Source organism: Amyelois transitella, chromosome 12 (assembly GCF_032362555.1).
Source record: "Amyelois transitella isolate CPQ chromosome 12, ilAmyTran1.1, whole genome shotgun sequence".
NCBI lineage: Eukaryota > Metazoa > Arthropoda > Insecta > Lepidoptera > Pyralidae > Amyelois > Amyelois transitella.
The window spans coordinates 10,456,957-10,484,425 of NC_083515.1; the positions used below are offsets into that span (position 1 = coordinate 10,456,957).

The following is a 27,469-nucleotide window of genomic DNA, read 5'->3' on the forward strand; positions in this document are numbered from 1 at the left end:
CAGTATGGATGTTTGTTACTCTTTCACGCAAAAACTACCGAACCGATTACGATGAAATTTGGTATGTAGGTAGCTGAAGACCCAGAATAACATATAGGCTACTCTTTATCCCGGAGTTCCCGCGGGATTAATTCCACGCGGACGAAGTCGCGGGCGACCTCTAGCAACGCATAAATTTTATAGTACTATTTTTCTACATTATCTAGCTGTCACACTTCTTACCCTTATACGGTAGTCGAACCAGTATACATGTGAACGCTAATAACAAAATTTAATAAATCTTTAGTTTTAAATAACTATTTGCTAGTAAACGAAAGCCTTCCTTCTTTCTTCCTTCTATCAACCTTTTTATGTCTTAAGTCAAAAACAGATGAATATTATATACCTTAGCTAGCTTTGATATTTTCTAACAAGACACCATCCATTTTTCTGTTCAATTTTACCTTTCATACTCACACAGTTACAGTACCAGTAAATAGAGTAATTATAATTGGAAAAAAAAAAACTATTTTCTAAGCAAAAAAATTCATTCGTATCGTGCTAAACAGGCATAACGGAGGGTTGACGTGTGAAAAAAAAAATTCGACGATACACATTCTTACTTTTCATTGCCCTAGTTAACCTCACACAATGTTACTTTACTAATGGAAAAACAATTCAATTAGCATTTAACACGAAGATTATACACCAATAAAGTTCACTGGCTGCCTAATGGGCGGGCGAAGTGTTGCCAGCTGCGTCTTACACACTAAACATGGCAACACTGGATAATTAGTGAGGGATACATTACGAGGTGTGGTAATTGCTGACCACTTGTGGGCATTTTGTATGGCTAATCACTATGTGAAGTAAAGGCGGTCAAGAAAGCTTGTTACACACGTGAGTTAGTGGTCTACCGTCCGTTATTTATATTTCGAAACAAATGTCTCTCTGTCTCGTCTCTTTGTTTTTCTTTTGTCGAAACTGCTATTGGCTTAAAATTGATCCACTTACAAACATATACCTACAAAACAGACACGAGAATAGATTTAATTTTCATCCATAAACAAATTTGAGAAAAATAATTTTAGGAGACAAAGCAAAAAATAAAATATGGGCAGGAAATACTCCAGTAGGTTTTGAAGTACGAAGACCAGGGGATATAATAATCTACATTATTTTTTTTAAACACATCATCTTTTTTATTGCGCAGAGCACCAAACCAGGCTACAGGAAACTATTAAATACATAGCGAGTAACAAACAGAACTCTCATTCAATGATTCATTACAGACTATACATATATTAAAAATCTAAACTTGGTTCGCGTGTCGATTGCAATGACACATAAAGTGGAATAGAGCAAATCAATTTTTTTTTTCAATTTTTTTTTGTTCTAAAACAATATGGTATATATTCTCAAATGATACCCTTTTGATTTGCATCCGCACATATGGCCAGACGAGAATAACTTATTTGCAGTTAAAATTTTCCCAAAATTTAGGTAAAATTATTTAAAATGCAACATTTAAGAAATGCACAATTACTTCTCATTTAACAAAAGATGTGAATTGAGATAAAAATAATTATGTCGCTTTTTCCACGCGTTTGGTATATAAAACATATATTTTATATCATCAACTACATGTTTATATCTTAATCAGTTGCCAAAAAAGTCTAAATGAGCGTGTTATTTTCACAAAGTCAGGTGTTAAATGCTGAATAATATTAACCTACATATTTCTTTGCAAAATAATTACTTTCAAAGTGTCACAACAATCGTTAACACAGCAAAATACGATCGCGCGCCATATTTATTCGACTTATAACAAGATATAATATTAGTACGGATTGGAACCTATGTTTACTTGTCAATTAACTGGTTGAACAAAAACTTACGTTCGGTTACACATATGCCTATAATTTTCAATTAAAATACCACTCCTTCCAACCTTCTACATACACACACTATACCCACACACCTAAAAAATATTTTTATTTTATAGGTGTGTGGGTATAGTGTGTGTATGTAGAAGGTTGAGTTAGTATCTCGTAACACAAGTCTCGAACTTACTTCGAGGCTAACTCAATCTGTGTAATTTGTCCCGTATATGACGTGTACTTTGTGAACGTGTTGGAAAAGTTTTACTTCATAGGCTTAAAGAACTTCGCACCGGGAAGAGAATACTTAACTTTTACGTTTCCTATTTAAGTTTTAATATGTATAACGAGCAGGCATAATTTAATATTATATCAAAACAAGTATCATCATATAACGAGTTAGACACGTGCCTGATTATTTCAATTTTAGTATTTGACGTTAGATAATAATACAAATTGATACTTAAAAACTTATTTTTCTTAGAAAGATAATATTTCAATAATAATAGGACCTATTTATTGAGCCTATTAACGTTATCATTTTTAAAAAGATTAAAGTACATGAATTGTCATTTGTCTTAAACCAAAATAAGTTAAAATTAAAAAAATATTCAAAAGTAGTAGTATATAGGCTATGGATTTTAGAAAAATATATTCAACTATACAAAATACCTAACCTTAGGTTACTAAGATGAAGAAAAACGATAAACAAAATTCTAAACAGCGATAAAATAAAAGTGCCGACGAACGCTAGTTTAGTCTGTAAACACCAAGCCTTTTTCAGCATTTCTGTGCATTTGGGAGTACAGGTCTATCCCTTCCTATCAGAACCGCGCCCGGTATCGTGCTCTCAACGGAAATTCTGTGTCAATCTATCTATCTATACATATAATAAAATTGTAGAAAAGTGCTGTCTGTACATTGAAAATAAAAATAAAAAAAATAGCAGGGGTTGTTGTTATGTCTATACCTACTTATTCTGAATTATTTATGTTCTTTAGACCCATAGGGTTATGACAAAAAACTGGACTTGTAGTTACATATACTTGTGTAGACTGGGACTGGTAGAGAATTCCTTACGGCAGTAAGTCAATAGATGCAATAGGTGGTCAATAGGTACATTATTTTAGGTGCAATAAAGTTTAAATAAATAAATATAAAATATTTTAAAGCAAAACACAAAATCATTTAATCACAAAATTTATATTTGTTTTATTGATAAAAAGTTCTTATGATTTTTTTTTTATTATTGGAAGAAATCAAACAGGTACTTAGTTAAATTTATAGTGCAACACTAAATGAGCTGTCAAAATAAATGGGCCAACAAGGTAAAAATAAATGTATTGCATGCTACAAACTTAAGGCACATACAGTAAAAGAATTATATAACTTATGCATTTTTTCAATAACTCACCTCTATGTTTATATTTTTCAATAGTATAAAAATTTAATAAATAAAATTCCTACATACCTACTGTAAATCAAATCAAAGAGACTTATTTTAAGTTGGTGCATGTGTGATGTTGTGATGTTATATATAGTATCGTTGAGTTAGTATCTCGTAACACAAGTCTCGAACTTACTTCGAGGCTAACTCAATCTGTGTAATTTGTCCCGTATATATTATTCATGTTTATGTTAATAGCAAAATTTTATTTCCTTATCTGAGCTGTTATTGTTGGTTATTATTTATTGAGAAGTAAATGTGAGTATTAATCGACGGTTTTTCGATTTAAAAAGAAAGTTGGTATTTTTACAGAAAGTCACAAAAGAATGTTAATAAAGTTTTTATGCGGAGTTCTCAGTAACGTTTCTACCGCGTTAAGATGTAAAAATAATATATATATATCTTTAAATAAATAATTACCAATAGTATCATTTACATACTGAGTTCAGAATCAACCTTAATTTTTTTACTGTCTCTGCTACAAATACAAAAAATAAACTTTAAAAAAATAAATATCACATTCTTATTAAAAAAAAAACAAAGATAAAAATGTGATCAAAAGAGACGATGTAGTCTATAAAATAGGCGGGAAAGTATTAGATAATATGATTAGTTACCAACATAATTTATAAAGCTTTATTTACCTATATTTTCAATACTGCTTAAAAACTGGAGTGTTATATATTTATTTATTACGGATTTTGCATGAACATCACTTAAAAAAAATATTATTTTTTTTTTACAAAAGACTGAAACCATCAGATTTACCGCCGCCTAGAGATAGTAGCTGTAACTAATTACTGAAAATTAAGAAAATATTAATGTTTTTTTTTGCAGGTAACTCAGAAACTGTGAATTATTATTTCACATTATGATGTGGGTTTAAATTTTTCAATCATCATAACACCTCATTTATAGAACACACTACCCTATTAGAAAATACCAGTTAAGCCAAAAAATTCTATCTACCTGCATTCTTAAAACAAAATCAGTCTTAACACAAACTATTCTACATATTGAAATTTAAGGACAACACCTAATATTGACATTATCGTTTCCCATCATAACTTCTCATACGATGATTATGCTAAAAAGAAGTTCTAGTCTTCAAATTATACCACTAAAATTAATTGGGTCCAATCAGGATCCCTCTATAATTTCTACCAGTATAGTACAAAATTTCGCGAATGGCAACACTTTCAAAGTAAGACGATGCTTACCGCTCCGGATCCTTTAGGTTTGGAGGCGGCGACGTAAGCCAAGTACTGTATCACCTTCTTCGTGTTCTCTGTCTTACCAGCTCCCGACTCTCCTGTGCAGAGGATCGACTGGTCTTCGCGGTCTGAAAATGTACGGTTCATTATTAGTCAAAATGATTTAATACAAAAAAATATATATTTCAGAAAAAAATCTAATCTAGCTTAATACCTTGTTCAAAATTCAATTGCAAATTAAACCCAAATAAATTAGATTCAGAAGATATCTATGCCACCACCACACCTGAGCCGTGTGCACATAAAAATACATTGCAATATCCCATGGATGTCTAAAAAGGCGACTATGGGATAGGCTAATAAACTTGGGATTCTTCATTTAAAATTATGCCACTTCTTGTTAATTAAAACCCATCATTTCCCTATCCTATTGTCGAACAAATGAGCAATGAACACCGGTGGTAATAAGTGTAAGAGCTACGAACCAAATGGAGTACTGGCGATGTATGTAAAAAATGTTTTTTTTTTCAGGTCAAAGGTAAGCACCGCACTGAAAACTCCATTTGTTTTAAAGTTCTTTATTTAAGTGTTTTTTCATCTGTCTTGTTTACTATTCCACGTGCAGAATTCACATTACAAGACTGCTTGTTATGTTGACGCTACACACACACGTGACATAAGATGCAGGTACAATTTACATTAAAAAAAAACTTAATAGCTGAGCCTGGGCTTAATAAATAGGGTCCCGTTTTTACGTTTTAAGTACGGAACCCTAAAATGTCCCACCTTTCGGTTAAGTAATGGTGACCCTAGCGACATATCGCTTCGCTGCCATTACTTGTTGTAACACACCAATTAAAAGAATAGCTTCAAACCGGTCCGTTATCTCGTGATGAATGTGTACGGCACCAGGCGTGTCTATGTATGTATGTTATATGTCCTCCACTCAAAAACATGGGAATTTGGAAATTTCTTTTGATTTGAATCGTGAGCATACATACATATAATGTGTCTTTTGAAGATTGCTCCCAAGATAAAAATAAATCCGAGCATCTACTTAATTTCTCTGCTTAACCCAAAGGTCGTCTGTAACATAATGCATTTAGCATTAAGTTCGCCAATTGTATCAATATTGTTTGTACAATAAAGTTTAAATACATACATACATATGGTCACGTCTATATTAGACAGAGCCAACAGTCTTGAAAAGACTGAATGGCCACGTTCAGCTATTTGGCTTAATGATAGAATTGAGATTCAAATAGTGACAGGTTGCTAGTGCTAGCCCATCACCTAAAAGAGAATCCTTAATTTATAAGCCTATCCTTTAGTCGCGTATTGCGGCATCCATGGGGTAAGAGATGGAGTGGTCTTATAATTTTTTCTATTGGCGCCGGGAACCACACGGTTCTCATTGTACTGTAAGCTTCAAATTCAATGCAAAAGTAGTGTCCGGTGTGTTATAACCACAAAAAAATCTCAAATATCAGAAAAATAATTGAAATTTGGTTTATCCAATCAAACGAATTGATATAAAATCACCTCCATCTTCACTTTGTAAGTAACGGTACCTTATAATTTCAACTTGTTGAATAACAGACATGAATAATTCCAATGATATCGCACGACCTTAGCGTACAGGCACGAATTGCATTGAAAATCAATATATTGGCAAGTATGCATTGGAAATAATATATATGTGCTGGTCACTTTAACGCCATATCAAAATGTCAGTATGGAGAGGACATATATAAAATCACGCCTCTTCTCCGGTAGGAAAGTCAGGAATTTTCCCACTTGCCACGATCCTTGCATACTTCTTTCGCTTCATCCACATTCATACATATGTACATATAATCACGTCCATAACCCTTGCGGGGTAAACAGAGCCAACAGTCTTGAAAAGACTGATAGGCCACTTTCAGCGATTTGGCTTAATAGAATTAAGATTCAAACAGCGACAGGTTGCTAGCCCATCGCCAAAAAAAAATCCCAAGTTTATAAGCCTATCCCTTAGTAGCCTTTTAGGACATCCATGGAAACGAGATGGAGTGGTCCTATTCTTTTTTTTATTGGTGCCGGGAACGACACGGCAACGTTCATAACTGTATTTATACAAGCTCGTCGGTTTGGGGTACTCTTTTCCTATATCTGCTTTCGCATGACAGCATTCCCTTATCGAACAGATTCTTACAGCGTTACAATTAAGTAATTAAATTTTTTTACACTTTTACTGCTGTGGAATCTTTCTATGAGACCAATAAAATGCGAATAGACTTAAGCAAATGCGTCAAATGTCCGCCGAAAAAACTGTGTTGATTAAATTCTTAAACCAAGAGCTAAGAATATAATCGAGAATACGCTGTGAAGAGGAAGAAAAAGCGGATACCTTGCAACATGGAGCGGTAGGCAGTGTCTGTGATGGCGAAGACGTGTGGCGGGACCTCGTGCCTCTTGATCCCTTTATACCTCTCCATGATCTTTTCGGTGTAGATGGGCAACTTCTTGTAAGGGTTGACCACCACGCAGAAGAGGCCGGAGTATGTCTGTGGACAATTGAAACTGTTTTAGTCACAAAGCTAGAAGTTGACAGTCTTAAAGTAGTAATAAATGAATACGGGACAGTATACACAGATCAAGTTAGCCTCGAAGTAAGTTCGAGACTTGTGTTACGAGATACTAACTTTACGATACTTTATTTTATAATAAATACTTTTATAGATAAACATCCAAAACCCAGGGCATTCACAGAAAGTTCGTTTCTCATCATGCCCTGTCCGGGATTCGAATCCGGGACCTCCAGTGTTACACTGGAGGTCGCACTGATAGGCGCACTACCGCTGCGCCACAGGGGCCGCCAAAAAAGACAGAACACATAATACAATACTATTATCAAATACAGAAAGGTGGAATTTCCACCACCCACACCAAACTCTTTTACATCTCGCTTCTATTCGTAAAGAAAGTTCAGTTGGTAGAAATGATGCCGAAGCCTGCCCCTGTGCAAGGCTTTTTAGGAAAACTGGTCTCCGTAGGATATGACACTAACTTCTGAAACGATATTGATTCAGATGAAAGAACAGCCCCTATCAATCAATACAAACTATCTCCTCGCACCAGACCATAACCAAATAACCCATAAACTATACAAACCGTGACATTGTTGAATAAAAATTGTGAGCATCATTGAGGACACCATATTCCAAACGTAATAAGGTCGACAATGCATATGGGTTCCGTCAAATTCGTATTTTGTCTCATCATTGACAGTTCTAGTAATTATGACCAATCATGCGGTGTTTTGATGTCAAGAGGCGATGTCAATGGGCTTGTAAATATTATTGGTAACGTGGGACAGTGTTTGAGGGAGCATAAACAGATTAACACTATTTGACTTGCCATCATCTTTATGCATAACAGGCGAGTGAGAAATAGGCTTATAAACCTATAAGTAACCTATGGTTCCCGGTACTTATAAAAAAAAAGAATAGAACCACTCCATTTCGTTCCCATGGATGTCGTAAAAGGCGTCTAAGGGATAGGCTTATAAACTTGGGATTCTTTTAGGCGATGGGCTAGCAACCTGTCACTACTTGAATCTCAATTCTATCATAAAGCCTAACAGCTGTACGTGGCCTATCAGTCTCTTCAAGACTTTCGTTCATTGGTTTTGTCTACCATGCAACGGATATAGACGAGAATATATGTATGTATAAGTATAATTATGTAATGTAAGTATAAATATGTGTAATTTTGAAATATATTACGATACAATATGTACTCAATTTAGCAACTATGCGGGGTGCGATTTTAATATCATTCGGATGCGCATGATTGTGATGTATGCATCAATTTGCGCTTACTGCCAAGTGTGCGGATCCGGATATAATTTCTTCTCTTTTTAATGTCTTGAACATCTTAGCTTCGTTGATGCTTAAGTACATTTAGATTGATTTGAATAGCCAATTGCATTACAATAAATTGAATTTTTAACGACAACAGGTACAAATCATAAAATTACAAACATCCGACTGTGGTGCTCATGAATACTTAGGGAATTATATTTTTCTTTTATTTCCTACCAGTCAGTTTCCAGACCTACAGTTTTTTTTTTTAATTTTGCACTTAATCATGATTATGACATTACTAATTGATACAACAGCTTAATTATACCATGGATCCAATACGGGTTTGGTTTACCTGCAAAGGTTGGCGGAGGTCAGATGGGAGTCGCTTCGCGTAAAAACCTGACTCACCCAATCTAGGATCCATGGCCAAAGCATATCCCGGGCTCCTCTTAAGAGAGGCGAGAATGCAACCGGGACTAAAGCCAGGAGGAAGAAGACAACAGCTAAAGATATTATCGAAAAAAAATACCATCGACTTTGTCAGTTATAAGTACCAAACTATTTTTGAATTAAGATAATAGACATACACCTAAATCACCTTGCTTTCATAACGTGACATTAAGTGACGTAAAAGGTCTTAGCGACTCCAAACTGCGACTTAGTTTTTACTTGCAATCCAGGTCAAGCAGTAAACGTTAGGCTGGCTATAAATCTATGCGCAAACAACTAATTAATAGATAATTATTGCATTCCGCTAATTGACACGATCGTTATACGATGACCTGAACTGTGTAGCTTTCAAGGATTCCAATAAATTCGTTACATTATTGTCTTCGTCGAAGGACCATTAGTTTCGATAGTATGATCAACTGGACAAATTATTACTTAACATTTGTTGTAAGGAAAGGTTGTTCACTGTTTAGGTTAAACATTTCAGTATATTATGGAATGTGAATTGATCATTACTTTATCGATGACTAGAGGCCGCACGAAACTTTGTCCGCGTGGAATCAATCCCGCGGGAACTCCGGGATAGAAAGTAGCCCATGTGTTATTCTGGGTCTTCATCTACCTACATACCAAATATCATTGTAGTCGGTTCAGTAGTTTTTGCGTGAAAGAGTAACATACATCCATACTGACATCCTGGCATACTCACAAACTTTCGCATTTATTATATTAGTAGGATTTAAGGGAGGTCATGTACACTGTACAAAACACACTTTTTTACAAAAGTAATTTGGGTAATCTCTTAGGGATAGGCTAATAAAATTGGGATTCTTCATTTAGACGATGAGCTGGTAACCTATCACTATTCAATCATAAAACTATACAGCTGAAACGTGGTCTCTTAGTCTTTGCGAGACTGTTGGCTCTAACTACCTCGCAAGGTAAAAAAACGCGATTATATATATGTATGTTCAATGTAATATCTTAATCCAGCCATAAAAAAATTTGAAATAACATTGATAACAAACTGTTTACACAATCATTATGGATGTATGCATTCACATTGGCCCTGTTGATCTAAACGCCGGCGACATCAAAGCAGATAAGTTATCAGCTGATATATAGAGGGCATCGTGGTAATCAATTTGCAATTCGACCCCGATGTGAACTGTGTTTACATCTATCTGCATGTGTGTTTACAAATGCAACGGCCTTTGCTGAACGACTAAGTATATCAGCTTTAGTATTTGCATGAGTTTCTCAATTGACATTAATGCAAAATTTGAATGTCGATACAAACAAGAATGTAATCAAGTTAATGGTTGGTTACCTATAACCATGTCTAATTTCTTAAGATATCACACATTATCAAAATTGGTGAAACAGAAGATTTAATGAAAATTTAAAACTTTTGGGTCTTATCTGTCTGTTAAATTTTCTAAAATCTTATGATTATTTTTCTGTTTTTATGTGTCGTGTGGTTTCCGCTATAAAAAGAAAAAAGAATAGGACCACTCCATCCCTTTCCCATGGATGTCGTAAGAGGCGACTAAGGGATAGGCTTCTTAACTTGGGATTCTTATTTTAGGCGATGTGCTAGCAACTTGCCACTTTTTATTTCTATAATTAAGCTAAATAGCTGAACGTGGCCTTACAGTCTATTTAAAACTGTTGGCTCTATTTACCCGGCAAGGGATATAGACGTGACCATATGTATATATTTCTATTTTTATATTCTACTAGAGGCCGCCCGCGACTTCGTCCACATGGAAACCCTATCAATCCCGCGGGAACTCTGGGATAAAAAGTAGCCTATGTGTTATTCTGGGTCTTCAGCTACCTACATACCAAATTTCATGGTAATCGGTTCAGTAGTTTTTGCGTGAAAGAGTAACAAACATCCATACAAACTTTCGCCTTTATAATAGTAGTAGGATATATTTTTGATTGGACGAATCCAACCAATAGCTGCAGTGTAGTTTGTTCCGCCGCTTCTTCTACACATGCGCTTTGGAGGCGGTAGTAGTTATAATAAGATTTAAGTGATGTGACGTCAATAAGTGATACCTTGTATCCAATTTTGAAAATAAATCTATTCTATTCTAGAAGAATTTATAATATTGCCTCAATAGACCAATCAACACAAGCGTAAACATGATATAACTTCAATACATGTCACTATCAACAATGTCGCAATGATCCGGCAAGGCGTGAAAGGCACAAAAAGTCAAACGGCACGGTTACCATGAGGGTCCAACCATATTTGGTCGTATCAATCCGTGCCTGTATATGGATCTACATTAGTTGGCTAATGCGAAAGCGAGCTTTAGATAAGACCGAGTGCACACATGATTTTAGGAAAATAAATATTGCATTATACTTACACATGGTTCTAAAACTCCAAAGAATTGAAATATAAAGAAACTAAAAAAAATCCCGAAGTCATCTTAGGCAAATAATTCTTGGTCTACACTGACAAAGAAACATTTACATTGGTTTATTTACGACGAAAAGCTGAACGTGGCCATTTAGTTAGTTCAAGACTGTTGACTCTGTCTTCCCCGCAAGGGATATAGACGTGACCATATGTATGTTATTTACGACATGGGAAACTAAAAAGACGACAAATATGAAGTGAAAATTCAAGGAACTTGCAAACACTACATTCATACACAACAAGTGACGGACATTCTTTTACTTCTATGTTTTAGAACTTCATGTCAATTCATGATCGTGAACTTATATAGAGAAAAAAAATAAAATACTCCAGTTTGATAATTCTTTGATAAAACACAACTTCATTAATCACACAATTCCTTAATCAGCGTGTGTGTGAGCGAATGTAGCGTTCTATAGCCAAAACTATTACCTCAATAAGAGTCAAAAAGATAATAAATGCGAAAGATTGTGAGTATGACAGTATGAATGTTTGTTACTCTTTCACGCAAAAACTACTGAACCGATTATCATGAAATTTGCTATGTAAGTAGCTGAAGACTCAAAATAACACATATGCTTTTTATCCCGGAGTTCCCGCGGGATCGATAGGGTTTCGCGGGCGGCCTCTAGTAAGATATATTTGTACGATTGTGTACATGCCTCAGCCATTTTATATATATAGTATGTGTTGCAACGTTCACTTTGCGCCCAGTATGGTATCTTATTCAGGTGTCGCCCAAGAAGGCGGCGCCAAACATCTGTTGAGAGGACAACAAAAGTAATTTTGGACTATTTGTCTATTTATCTATCTATGGAGAAGAAATCGCCGCGCCGCCGTATGTGGAAACCGACACTCGCGTTTGTAAGAGATAGTGTTGAATTGGTAATGAGTTTATTGAATCAGACAGTATAGTAGGTCTTACATTTAAAATCCAAATGTTTTGTTTGTAGTTTACCACCAAATGAGGCCAGAACCATAGCCGTGTTGGTTTTAAATCTATACTATTATTATAAAGCTGAAGTGTTTGTTTGTTTGCACGCGCTAATCTCAGGAACTACTGGTTCGTGTTGAAAAATTATTTTTGCGTTGAATAGACCATTTATCGAGGAAGGCTTTAGACTATATAACATCACGCTGCAAATATAAGGAACAAAGAAATAATGGAATATGTGAAAAAACGGGGAATATTATTCATCCTTGAGGGCTTCAATGATGCCCATAATAACTATACCACGCGGATGAAGTCGCGGGAACAGCAAGTGTAGGATATTATTATGTACCAACATTTTTATTGTCACCAATGCAAGTGATGAGATACAATGGCGGACTTATCGCTCAAGCAATCTCTTCCAGTCAACCTTTGGTTTAAAATCGAAATATCTGCCGTCGAAGTCCGCCGTTTAAAACCTCGCGGCGGACTTCTACATTACACCATCCATCACCATCTGGCTCAGAGTGTTGTGAATATTGGACATCTACCCCGCTCACATGACAACGATATTAGAAACGGCGGGCTTCGACATCTGCCAAATACCGTTCAAAGCGACCTGGTCAAAAGGAAGCACCCAGAAATGGTCTATTCCCAACCAACCAATTTTTGAACCCCACAGGTTGAGACCAGAAGAAAAAAATCGTTTGAAAATAATTTACAATGTGCCGTGTGGTTCCCGGCATCAATACAAAAAAGAATAGGACCACTCCATCTCTTTCCCATGGATGTCGTAAAAGGCGACTAAGGTATAGGCTTATAAACTTGGGATTATTCTTTTAGGCCATGGGCTAGCAACCTGTTACTATTTGAATCTCAATTCTATCCTTAAGCCAAATAGCTGATTGGGCCATTTAGTCTTCAAGACTGTTGGCTCTGTCTACCCCGCATGGGATATAGACGTGACCATATGTATGTATGTATGTATGAAAATAATTTTACTAAAAACACAATTGAAACTAATACTCAAGGCTACAATATGTACTTATAAGTACCTACGTAGTGGTCAAGAAAGGTATCGTCAGCGTACAAGTAAATCTGACTCACGGCATTGGTATTTCGTGACATGACATAACCACTCCGTAACAATTTAATGTTGGTGTAGTCCAATCAACAACTTTAATTTTTTGCTTCGAATACAACTGCTATTTGCTTTGAGTTTTTGTAAAGAAAACTTACACATTAAAAATTAAAGATCATAATCATGATTGCATTTCAATTCTATCATCAAGCTAAAAAGCTGAACGTGGCCTGTCTTTTCAAGACTGTTGGCTCTGTATACCCCGGAGGGATATAGACGTGACTGTTTGTATGTATGTCATCATTGCGTATGACGATAATCTTGAGTTCAAAATTTTAATATATTTTAAAATATTATTTTTGTTGTTTTTAATTTATGTGTATTCAAATTTAATTTCATTATTCAAATTTTTTATATGATTTAATATGGTTAACTTAATATGATATACCTGTGTTTCAAATTGTAAAGTGTGATAATTGTAATAGGTGTAAACCGTTTTTGTCACAATAAATAAATAAATAAATAAATAAATTAATGTCCATGTTCTTCAGCCATCTAAAACTCATCAACATAATATGTCTAAATGTCAAAAGTTCTCATTTATTAAAATACCTATCATCATTTATTTATTAAAGAATGTAAATCCAAACGAAACAATTAAAAAAAGGTTTCATACAAATATAATTAATTACAAAGTGTTGATCAACAAACCTCAAAAGAATAATGCGCATGACCTAATAGATTTAATAAACTGCCATTGTTATTAATAGGAATATATTAGTTACATACATACATACACATAATCACGTCTATATCCCTTGCGAGGTAGACAGAGGAAGAAGTAGAAAAGACTGATAGGCCACGTTCAGCAGTTTGGCTCAATGATATAATTGAGATTAATAGTGACCGGTTGCTAGCCCATCGCGTAAAAGAGGAATACCAAGTTTATAAGCATATCCTTTAGTCGCCCTTTACGACATCCCACATCATCATCACGACATCCTGGGAACGTGATGGAGTGGTCCTATTATTTTTATTAATTGTACAACAATGTCAACAAACATCTTCAACAATATCAGCTCTTAGAATTAGTCTACCACTACATAGCTACTACGAAGAACCACTGCATGAAAAATGCTGCAGTGTTCTTAGTTAGGCTGCTTCTTCTACTCATGCGCTTTGGAAGCGGTAGCAGATATAATTAGATTTATTTGATGAAGCGTCAATTAGTGACACCTTTTACCTATCCAATTTTGAAAATAAATCTATTCTATTCTATAGAATTCGCCTAAAAATGAGACAAAAAGAACTTTTAGATGAATATTATAATAATGCTGACGCAAATCATCGGTATTCCAAATTTCACGGAGTTATGTGAAGTCATATTCGGTCATAATTTCTCGAGTGCGTCTCACCGCCGAAAACAGCTTTAGTGCGGTTTGAGCCAGATTGGTTTTCCTTTTACGGTGGTTGTAAATAATCGGGTTCCTTAACCTGCAGAGGTCAGGAAATTTTTTGGTAAAGAATTCCACGCTTATGCGCGTGACCAAACACAGTGACTTTGTTACAACTGTTTTACATATTAATTATGGATATAACGATCACATTATTTTGAAAAATGAATTCCATAATCAAAAGGCAGTAGATACAGATTAACAGAATGGTTTTACATCAAAATTGAAATTCTAAGTGCCGTGTGGTTCTTTTTTTGTATTGGTGCCGTTCCCGGCACCAATACAAAAAAAGAATAGGACCACTCCATCTCTTTCCCATGGATGTCGTAAAAGGCGACTAAAGGATAGGCTTACAAACTTGGGATCCTTTTTTAGGCGATGGGCTAGCAACCTGTCACTATTTCAATCTCAATTCTATCACTAAGTCAAATAGCTGAACGTGGCCATTCAGTCTTTTCGGGACTGTTGGCTCTGTCTACCCCGCAAGGGATAAAGACGTGACCATATGTATGTATGTATGTATGTTGAAATTCTAATCTGAAATTCTAGTGTTCTTCTAGAAAACAAGCAATTTGGCTGAAAGCAATCCCCTTGGCGGATGACGTCACAGCTTTATGACATTAGCAAGAACCTAATTGTAATTAATTCCATACAGGCGCCACACATTGAGCATGACGTTGGCTTAAACATTTAGCAGTTACAAAATACTGATGGGTACACAAAAAACTCCGTACAATAACAAATGGAGAAGCTAGCCTCTCCAAGAGGAGCAAAAAAATGGTACAAACAAAATGAAGGTCAGTTTTTTTAATACACTATGACAAATGACACGATTCTTCGCAATTATCGTTGAATGTGTTTTGGGATTAGGAATTACTTTTGTGGAATCATCAATCTTCTACTCAAATTCAAATTCAAAATTTTTATTCATTATTATATGATACTTCATATCGCTTAATAATTGCCAAATCTTCTGGATTCACAACATTGGTTGACGTCAAATATATTACTTAAAACTAAGTTTACTGCCGCTTCCAAGGCGTCGGTGCAGAAGAAGCGATAACAAACTGCACTGCAGCATTTTCTTCAACAACGTCAACTACACAAATATCCAAACTTAGAATAGAATGTGGACGAGAGAATACATTGTTCAGATTAATTTATTTATATGAGATTTATTTTGTTGGAATCACTGGATTCACTATCACATTAAATTTAAGAAAACAATTGAGTTCTCAGATCGCAACTGTGCAAACGATGAGCAAGGCCATCCAAGGCCGTTTGATTGATTTGATATACTATCACCAAGCGTGGCTATAAATAATAAAGGTACGCGTGATGCACTTCATCATGATGATGAATAGTATAAAAAGTTTCAAGATTTTGTGTGACTATGGAAAAAAATTGTTACTACAGCACAAACACGAGATTCACATTTATCATTTATATTATAGATACAAAATTTCATAAATATAATTCACACATCTGATACTATTGACACAAATCGATATCAAACACTTAGATCATGACAATTACAGCAGAATTAGTAAACGTGTCTAATTGAAATAATAATATGGCTCTATTCCACATATGAAGCTATCACCCACACCCGATCAAACATTAAAAAAACGAGCTTTAATCTCAATGAAATAAAGTTCCGATTCCTGCCAATAGTTACATGAGCCACATATGGGCAATGGTAAACTGTAGGTTAGTCCTATTTGGCTATTGACGGTTTAGATAAAATCGGTTATGTACTTATCGGGCGGGGTGGTAATGGAATGCTCATACAAAATGATGAGAATGCCAATAGACCAGATTTATTTACAGAATCAAGTGTAGACGCAGATTTGCAACTGATATCCGATGGAAAGAACGGAAATGGAAAGAAAATATCATCCAGAAATCCTTCGTTGAGCAACGTTCTTTTAATCTTGTTCTAGATAACTACTCGAAATTAACATTGGAGATGGCAACATAGCAACAAGCTGGTCAAAATTTAATTCTGCAATACAACAATAGCAAATGTGTAGTCAAATTAGAAACACCAACTGACCGCCCACGCGCTTATAAAACACAAACAAACAAACGACGACGTGATTTATTTTTATAGTCACGCTGGTTACACGGTCTAATTTGTTGCTCTCATTAATTGAGAGAATCATTGTTCTCAAAATTGGGTAACTTGAAGCAGTGATAAACGTTTTAGAAGTAGAGGGTCGCTAACGACGTGATACTATTTGTTAAGATCATGCTCCTGGTGTAACTTCCTGTTACCTATTTGTAGAGGAGACCGAGGTTATGATTGACAATGATTCTGGTATGGGCAAGTCAAGTTTAACACGAGGCGACACCCCTTCGCAACTTTTTACAGGTGAACCTAACCCATATTAGATTATTGTTTTTGAATATTTGTTTCCACGTTAAAAGCAAATAAAAGAATCAGAAGTAGGAACTAAAAAAATAATTCCTTCAGTAATCATGATCAAAAGTAATAATTAAAGATTATTTCCTTCCTAAAAGATCATATAAAGTGTGGATACAAACAGGAACAAGACAAATACGTTAATATCATCAATATTTACTATATCAACCGACACAATAGACGACAAACGAACAACAATACGGCGTCATAGACATTTGGACTGTCGATTATTTAGACAATTAGCGTCGATAATTTCTCCATTATCGACGGGGGCCGTTCACCCGCGCCGGCATCCTGCAATGCCGTATCGTGCATCCGTTGATAGTTCACCAAAACAACAGAAACGGGCAACGATGGCGAAGTTGTGACAAAATGTAATAGCCGACGATATTAATTATATATTGTTTTATTTGTATTTGGTATTTCTTCTTCTTGTTCAGCCCTTTTAACAATCTTGGTGAAGTAAGTCTATCCTACAATTTTTTCCATTCCTTTTGAAATTGTGTCTTGGATCCAATTAAGTCTTCATCTTTTCATCATTTTTGAGGTATTCATCACTGTTATTTTTGCGTCAATATGTACTAAAATAGGGATCAAGATAGGCCTTATCATAAAATGATAAAACCAGTTGATGCCAATGTAAGTACGCTACTAGATTATGCAAATACAGTTCTTAATTGACTAACTAATCCATCCGGTCCAAAATCAAGGCTATCTTTGTAGTTTGTTGACGTTACTGAAGAAAATGCTGCAGTGCAGTTTGTTACAGCTTCTTCAGCACTGACGTTTTGAGTTTTAGTTTTAAGTAATTTATTCGACGTCAACCAATGGACAATTAATAAGTCATATTTGAAAGTTCCCATAATCCTACTACTATTATAAAGGCGAAAGTTTGTATGGATGTATGGATGTTTGTTAGGTACTCTTTCACGCAAAAACTACTGAACCGAATACCATGAAATTTGGTATGTAGGTAGCTGAAGACCCAGAATAACACATAGGCTACTTTTTATCCCAGAGTTCCCGCGGGATTGATAGGGTTTCCATGCGGACGAAGTCGCGGGCGGCCTCTATAATGAATAAAAATTTTGAATTTAATATGAATACCTTTACACTAACTGCATAGCTTTGTCACAGACATAAACACATCACAAAATTCTAAATCCTAAAACAATGTCCAATGACGTCATATGATGGTTAACATGGAGAACGATGATGTTACCAAATAGTAAGTAAACCTGAGATAAATTACACACGAATCGATTACACATACGGCTTTGTATGTAGGTAGTGTAGTAACTCTATATGGATACTCGGAACACTGAAGATAGGCACGTAAAATAAATTAGTTTCTTTAATCGATACATATTTTTCAATATAGTTTTCAAAAAAGTATGTTTATTCGCGTTTATTATATCTTAGTGTTAAAATTGTAAAGATTTATTTGGCCCCGAAGGTATATTTCCCAATATTTTAAAAATTGTGATATAATGTTAACTGTCCACCACAGTAATACAAAAACTGAACCTTTAAAATCTCGCTTCAAAGAATTAACTTCGAAAAACAAAAGGATCCAGACAGATCCCTTCATGGGATAATTTCGCCATTGCAAGTGATTTCTTTCTTATATAACTATGTACTATTTTCTTGTTACTGTGTAAATTTCTATGCAATAAAGATATTACAAACAAACAAACAAAAAATGACATTAGGTTAAATCAAACATAAAATGAAAACATTATCAGATTTAGGGATATCAAATTAATTTCAACATCCATTAAACCTAAATCAAGTGATTGTAACAAAAATATTCCTATTTCCAAACATTCGATTTATCAAATTGCCCAAATCGAGTTTTGACTCCAACATGCGCCTTGCAGAGGTCGACAGGTGTCTGGTCGCACCCCTCCCTCCTCCAGAAAGCAGGTGCAATGCCCTCCAAACATAGGGATATCGAGAAATAGGGACTTGACATCAACTTTACGATATGAAATACCTAGTTAGCAGAAGAATGTTTTAGTTGTCGATTTTATTGTTATCGAAACTATGGTAATGATATAAAATAAGAAGAATGATGATAATAAACAACAAATTGTAGATACTCAATAATCGATATTTCGATATAACTAAATTGCAGAAGTAGATGATTTCTGAATAAAAATTGTTCCAAATTCATCCGCCACAGTGGATTCGAGTTGTTCACTAGAAAATAATAAATTTGGCGTCACTCTTCGGATCGATTTAGCTATACATAATCAATCATATATTTTTATCGCAAGTGTAACAGCGTAGATTATAAATACAATAGGGATGTAACATTGTTAATTCACAACAACTCCTACGAGTAGATGATAGCGGTCAAATTGCCATGTATTTGGGTCGGTCGATATGTTTTTATCAATGCTGGTCGTTACATCTACCTTAATTAGTTGGGTACTTAAATAGTCGTCATTAAATGCAACTAAAGCCAGTTAAATCTTTAAAGTGAGTACATTAAGATTGGAATGTTAGCAATTAGAATATCCAAAACCCCAGAGCAGTTAAAGATTCAATTTGACCAATCGATGTCAATAACTCATGCATGAGTTAATGTTGTGTATTGATTGCCGCATGTAAAGTTGAATTCTTCAGCATTTATTTGTCTGTGGTTATTTCTTTTTAAACATCAATATGATACCCATCGTCTTAGATACATGTAGATTAGATAAACTAAGAAGAATGAATGTAGATAATAGGTATAGTTTCAGAAGCGGCTTAATATGAATTTGGATCTTTAGACTAATTAATAACATAACCGATATTAAGGGTTTTGTCTCAGAAGAAGGTAACAAAACGCCATTAAAAATCTCGTACATGCAGGCAAGTGCGGGCGCATTCTTACTAGTAATTGGGTCAAGAGCCTGCGGACGGCAGTTTCCCTAAAAGGTGATGTCGCAATTAGTGACACAAATGACTCAGACACCCAAGTTCTTCGCATTCATCATTTTACGTCACCACCATCTGTCAGCTTATGTACTGAGATAACTCAATTTGCTGATATTAAGGCAGGAGAACAAAAGTAAGCAATTTCACATTTCTAGACTCTTTTCTGAGTTTTACGTGTTCACTGTTGGATGTTCAGCTGGTGCGCTTTGGAGAATGCTTCGTTTCCCGAAATTTTAATCCCCGCTGTGATCTATCTTATTACAGATAAACTACTAATCAATTTACTTGCATGTGATCAAAGTCAAAAAGGAAAAATAAAAGAAAAAGTAAACGTACAAACATAACCAACAAGTAAAAAAATTAACAGAGCAAAGAAATCCTCCATTAGGAGGTAGTAAGTACACCATATTAATATACGGAAAACATTTACTCAATATTGTTTGTCTAAATAAGAAATGCAGTTTTTTTGCAATTAAATTCAGTACATACGTATCAGGTCTTTAGCCCAACTTGAAAGGCTATAAGGGCACTTCCAGGTGGATGGCTAAGTGATTGAATTAAGATTCACATACTGATTTGAGATATGATAATCAGATACAATGTATTGATTCATAAAGATTGGAAGCTTTTTATCTAGCACCTCATAAGAACCATAAAGTACAATCTTGATCCTAAAGAGTGAATGAAGATGAGAAACATCTCTTATTTTACTATTATTTAGTTTAACTTTTTAAATTTAAAGCGTTCTCATAGGCTTCTGTTCACGGCTGCGGTCGGTGGTTTCGGTTGCTACTTTGTGGTGAACCTGTGTAATGCAATCATTTCACCTAATATCTCTTTTGTACTGTGTGACAGGTATATTTTATTGCATTGACTGGGAGATAAACTTCTTTCATATGTTATAAACAAAAAATGTACCAAGTATCTATATTTTAGAAAATTCCACGCCTTGTTAGTAATATGTATAACCATTTTTATCCACATTGACGGAAAGTTTCACAACCAGAGCTTTTTAGTACTCTTCTACTTTAGTTTTACTTATTTTACATATTTTCCATTATTTCTTTGCTCCTTATAGTTGCAGCGCGATGTTATATAGCCTATACTCTTCCTCGATAAATGGTCTGTGTTCTACGCAAAAAGAATTTTTCAATTCGGACTAGTAGTTCCTGAGCTTAGCGCGTTCAAACAAACAAACAAACTCTTCAGCTTTATAATATTAGTATAGATTGCGAATGCATACTTTTTTCTTAATCAGAAATAACTTGCAGTTTGTTACTCATCCGACCAGCTGATTACGCGGCACATAGAGAAATTCCAAGACACGTCCGAGTGTAAGTGACCCCCATATTAGCATGATGCGTCAGTTTCGGAAACCTCTGGGTTTTCCGTGACTCAGACATCTGATACGCACACCCAAAACATACATTATATGTACCCCTTTCATGCATGCATGCATTTCTTCATGTGCATATTGGCAAATGCAATGAATTTGGGAAAGTATATGTTCTGCAAAGACTAGCAGATGCAAGTTAAAATATACAAAAAGTGTATGATAGAAGGAATTGTTGATTTGAAAATGAAATAAATGACTTTTTTTAACTTTATTGAGCCTTAAAGTTGCAATGATCAAGATAATGGAATTAAAGATTATGAAAAAAATTATATCAACGATACGTTATAAAAATAAAGGAGAAAAGAATGTAGACATTTAAAACAAGATTTAGTTAGAATTATCCCAATAAGTTGAAGCTCCTACAGCACATATTCAACGAAATATTAAAATGTGGTCTCGCTCCAAATAACAAATTTGAATTCAGTCGTCCATCGAGTAATAAAAACGTGTGATAAAATCACCACAAAGTCGGGACCACCCAGCCAGTGGAATTAGACAATGTCAAGTGGCACTTAACCTTTTGTTTTGTTTACATTGATTTGTTGCATATCGAACTGACCTAAAATTACATTAATATGTTCCATATTGAAATAGCTAAATCGTCAGGTTAATAGAATAAACATTATCATAGGCAACACAAATCTTAACATCTAAAGCTGTAAGTGACTTCATATTTTTACATTTGGCAAAGGGTCTGATATCTGGATCAAGAACTGAAGTGTTCCTGTTACATAAATATGATTTACTAGCTTTCCCCCGCGACTCCGTCCGCGCGGATGTCGGTCTTCGCGTAGATGGTTTATTTCTCCATTTTATTTTCAGTCCGGTCAATTTAGACCAAAAAATAGGAATGAAGCTACATTAATTCCCATCAAGCTGAAAATGAGTATAATTGTTTAAAACACAATCAAAAGCATTATTTCAAAATTCCCCATGATTCCGGTTTAAGGAAAAAAATTACCCAAGGTCAAAGGTAAGAAAATGGGATTTTCACGATTTTCTTCAAAACGTTAAGTTTTATAGGAAAATTACCTCAGACATAGATTGTAGATCATAAAGATATCTATAAAAAGGAATCAATATTTTTTTTCAATAAAGCTACCGTTTCTGAGATATTACGATGCAAAAAGTTGCAAGCGTCATATTATGCATAAGCACGTCTCATATATACTCTATATAGCAGTAATATAAGTAAAAATATTGTTCTGTCGGTAATTTTAACTTGAATTCAAAATATAAAATATACATAAGTATAATGAAACCCAGTCCCTTCATTTATACTGTAGTGAAACCTTGAGACAACATCTGTCTCTCTGTTTAATTGTGTACGTGGCTAGGCTCGTATAGCTGCTTTATCTCAGAATGCTCAACACATGAAATACCGTTAGTCTTTAATAATAGTTGTCCTTGCGGGGATTCCGTTGTCGGCTATGGACACCACGGCCTCTTATGCCCTAGGAGTGCCGGCCGTTTAGGGCGCCATGCCGCCCTAAATGATATAATCCTCCGTGCTCTTGCCACCATCCATGTTCCAGCCGTTCTAGAACCAAACGGTCTGGCTCGGGATGATGCCAAGAGACCGGATGGTATTACTTTGGTACCCTGGAGATTGGGGCGGCCTTTGGTGTGGGATGCTACTTGTGTCGACACACTTGCGCCGTCTCATCTTCAGGTTACTAAATCTAAGGCCGTTCTGCTTCAAATGAGGCAAAAAACCTCAAAAGGCGCAAATATGTAGTTATCGGGATCAAAGTTTACATCAGATGGCAAGTGTGTGATAGTGATATTGAAAGGAGAGTGAACGCGGGGAACATGGTGAATGGAGCTTTGCATGCCTTTATGAGCAGTCTTTGTGTGCACAGGGGCGTGTTGGTCCCGACATTAATGTATGGGAGTGAAAGTTGGGTATGGCAAAAGAAGCACGAAAGCAGAATAAATGCAGTGGAAATGAGAGCGTTAAGGAGTATGTTGGGTGTGAAATTGAGTGACCGGATAAGGAACAGCGTGATAAGGGAATGTTGTGATGTGAAAGAAGATGTAGTTACAGGAATAGAAAAGGGTATGTTGAGATGGTTCGGTCATGTGGAGAGGATGAATGAAAACAGGTTGACTAAGCAGATATACATGGAGAGTGTGGAGGGAAAGGTCGGGGTGGGAAGACCTAGACGAACATATCTTGATCAAATTAAGGACGTCCTGGTAAAGGGTCAGGTCAAAAGTACCCGAAACCGCCGAGCTTGCATGAAGAGAGTTATGAATGTAGATGAAGCAAAGGAAGTATGCAGGGATCGTGGCAAGTGGAAAGAGGTAGCCTCTGCCTACCCCTCCGGGAAAGAGGCGTGATTTTATGTATGTATGTTTGTATGTAGTTATCGGTAATATCTATACTTTTGAACCTTTTGGGGTAGAAACTCTGGGACCGGGGGGCCTATCTGCCCATCAGCTTTTCCGACAATTGTCGAAAAAGCTAATTGAGGTATCTCTTGACCGGAGGGCTGGAAATTATCTGGCTCAGAGAATCAGCTTTGCCATTCGAATTGGCAATGCTGCCAGCCTTCTGGGCACATTCCCGCATGTTGATGCTATGCAAGGACTGTACAATTTATAAATTAAATTTTAGTTTGTAGTCATCTTTTTTCTTTCTTTTTATAAGTAGTTTTAGTTTTAATTTGATTATTGCATTGAATTTGATAATTGTAATCTCTATTATTGTCCTAAGATAATTTTCTTCACTTAGGGTTATTCTATTTTTTTAAATAATAAATGCGAAAGTTAGTCTTGAGTGCCACTGCGTAGTGAAAACACGTGTTTATTCTAACCTATTTCAGACTTTTTCAAGTTTAATAATAAAAATGTTAAAAAAAAACGCGCTAATAGTACACTACCTCAGAGGTGGCAAGGAAACGGATGCATATTATGACGCTTGCAACTTTTTGCATCGTTATACTCGTATCACAGAAACGGTAGCTTTGTTGAAAAAAATTATTGATACCTTTTTTATAGATAACTTTATGATCTACAATTTATGTCTGAGGTAATTTTCCGATTTGAAAAACTTACCGTTTTAAAGAAAATTGCGATACACCCATTTTTTACCTTTGACCGTGAGTAAATTTTTTTCCTTAAACCGGAATCATGGGGAATTTTGAAATAATGCTTTTGATTGTGTTTTAAATAATTATACTCATTTTCAGCTTGATGGGAATTAATGTAGCTATGTAGTATTTTTTTCATAGTAATTAGTAGCGGCCCGCTTGTGCAGCAAACGGTTCAAGCCAAAGCCGACTTTAGGCGCTACATGTTACGGCGCTAAATCCACTGCGGGTAACGCAACGTGTGTTCGCGGTTCTACAGAACAACGTCTATGGATAAACTGAAAAATTAAGATTTTTTTTTCTTCTTATTTTTTCGGGATAAAAAGTATCCTATTTTACGCCCAGGATAATAAGGTATAATTATACCAAGTTTCATCAAAATCGAACCGTTAGTTTTCACGTGATGCCTGAACATACAGACAGACAGACAAAAATTTTTTTAATCACTTTTTTGTGTTTGGTATCGATCCAGTAACACCCCCTGCTATTTATTTTTTCAATATTTTCAATGTACAGAATTGACCTTTCTACAGATTTATTATATGTATAGATATAGATTATCTACTCGATATTCTCTAACATTTCAATACAAATTTATAGGGGATAAATATTTCAAGAGGCAGTTACCATAGCTCAGGCTCTTTTAAAAATATGGCATATTCACGTCTCTCTGTGTTTTTAATATGCAATATGTCCTAAAATTACGCGAACATTTTTAAACTTTCATGTGAACAACTCTGGGCATATTTATGATGATTCACTATCAATTACCAGGTATCATTTGGGTCGACGGTATTGAGTCACCAAGTCACAAGCGCAAGTACGCGAACCTTTCTCCGCATCAGCGACGTCATTAGAATGCAGAAAAGGAGGAAAACATTGACGATATACTGATGACGACATACACACAACCCATCTTTATATCTTACGAAGTTTGCAGAGCTTATAAGTAGTCTTAGAAAGACTTGAAAGCCACGTGCAAGTTCAGCTGGATAGCTTCGTAATATAATTAAAATTTTAAATTCTTAATGGCAGCTTATGAAGACATGGACACAGACTACCTAAGAGGATATTAAAACAGGTTGAGTGCGTAGGAGTCGTAATAAAGAAACTCAATTTAAGCAAGGCGTCATCAAAACCACATATTGACTGACCTCAATTCAGTCGTTATTCTGAGTAGGTAAGCAATAATTATACAAGTAATCAATGTCGCAAAAAAGCAGAATTTAATGACAATGTGGTCTCATTAGCTATATATAATAAAATTATATTCATACAAATTTTAATGAATCATTATGTACTACAACATTGATCAGAAAAAAAATCTTAGGGCGTATGCATACAGACAATTAAAACAAACAATTTGGATAAACCACTAGAGAATACTGATGGATTTCTAGAAAAATGCATCACTAATTTGAATTATCAGTTTTAGAGTAATTTTGTATTGTTACTGCTATACCTACACTAGAAATACCCTAACAGAAACACAGTAAGTCTTGGTGAACTCGAGTCATGTCACAGCGACAACAAACGAAGTGGTACCGTTTGGAATTCAGTATTTAAGATTCCATTTAACCCCACAGTAAATCCTCTTAAGCGCTTATTGCCTCGCCCCGAGATTCCAACGGGTATCGAACCTAACACCCGCCGTTGTCTGTTCAACACAATGTATGATCGTTCTTTATCTATGACAATATAGTGGAACAACAGATTCCATTAGAATTATTCGAGTTTTTACATTAGTTGTAGTGCTAACCGACGGTAAGAGAAAAACCTGCACATTCAGGCAACTGAATGAATAATTATGATCGCGTTAGATCCCCTGCAAAGGTCTTCCGCAAAGTCAGATGGAAGTAGCTTCGTGTAAAAATCTACTCGTAACTCACTTAATCCTGGGTCATGGTTAAATACACCCCAACTCCGAGGTGAGGAAGTTTCAGGGACTAACGCCATGAGGAAGTTAAAGGAGTTTTTATAGAGATAGCTTTGAACACAATACTCATAAAAAGCTGCATAATAATATATGAAATTCGATTCTTTAGCTGCACGATTACATTCGAAGGTTTTGATCGCCATTATTAAATCGTCTCGTGGACCTAGAGAGAATAACTAGAAAATTATTAAATTAAAATATGTGATAAGAAACAATGGAAGAAAAACCCAAGTGCGTAATTTTTTAAACAACTCGCTTTGCGCGTAATGCCAGCAAATAATGTTTTCTGACTCACTCGGATCCTAACAATAGGTTACGTTAGTTTTAAATGAGCTCCACCAAATATGGTGCAAGTAATGATGCGCGTTTTGTTTCCAACAAAGATTTATTTTATTTTGTTACTTAATTAATTGCTAATGGGAACTGACTTGATGCCATTCTGCATTTTCAATCACTGTAACAAAAGATCCATTAGAAAGATGTATTGGTTGTATAAAATGTGAAATACCTTTTGTATCTGTCTTCAAATGGAAAGAAAAGGCTAAGGTTTTTAACTTTTGAATCAAAATCCATCCATTAAGCCATCCAGCTAAATGTAGCTACGCATAGGCTACACTTGTACTCAATCCAGGTGAAGTTATTTTTGTCTTATCTTTATTCACATAATATTTTTGTATTTTTATTACTATTTTGATCTCCACGAACTGATTTGGCGTAATTCTATTATATTCTGCCGCTAAGTACATCATATTTCAAAAAGTTTGCCGTGTGGTTTACATACTTACATAAATCACTACACTACTTTCTCGGAGGTCTACCCCTCTTTACACTTGCCACGATCCCTGCATACTTCTTTCGCTTCATCCACATTCATATCACTCTTCATGCAAGCCCGTTAAATTCAAAATTAAACCAGTAACCGTGAAGGCAATATTTCAGTGCTTTTAGATTTAAAAACAGAGGGGTGAATT

The 27,469-nt window shown here is 35.2% G+C and overlaps 1 protein-coding gene across 1 annotated transcript in view; it reads right to left on the minus strand.

Annotated features, from left to right (window-relative positions):
* LOC106132873 (myosin heavy chain, non-muscle) overlaps positions 1 to 27,469 on the minus strand; it is an 89,352-nt gene that overhangs the window by 32,551 nt on the left and 29,332 nt on the right. The window contains exons 2-3 of the mRNA XM_060947005.1: positions 6,910 to 7,066; positions 4,527 to 4,648 (exon numbers count right to left, since the gene is read on the minus strand). Coding sequence (XP_060802988.1) covers positions 4,527 to 4,648; positions 6,910 to 7,066 — 279 coding nt within the window. The remainder of the gene's footprint in view (positions 1 to 4,526; positions 4,649 to 6,909; positions 7,067 to 27,469) is intronic.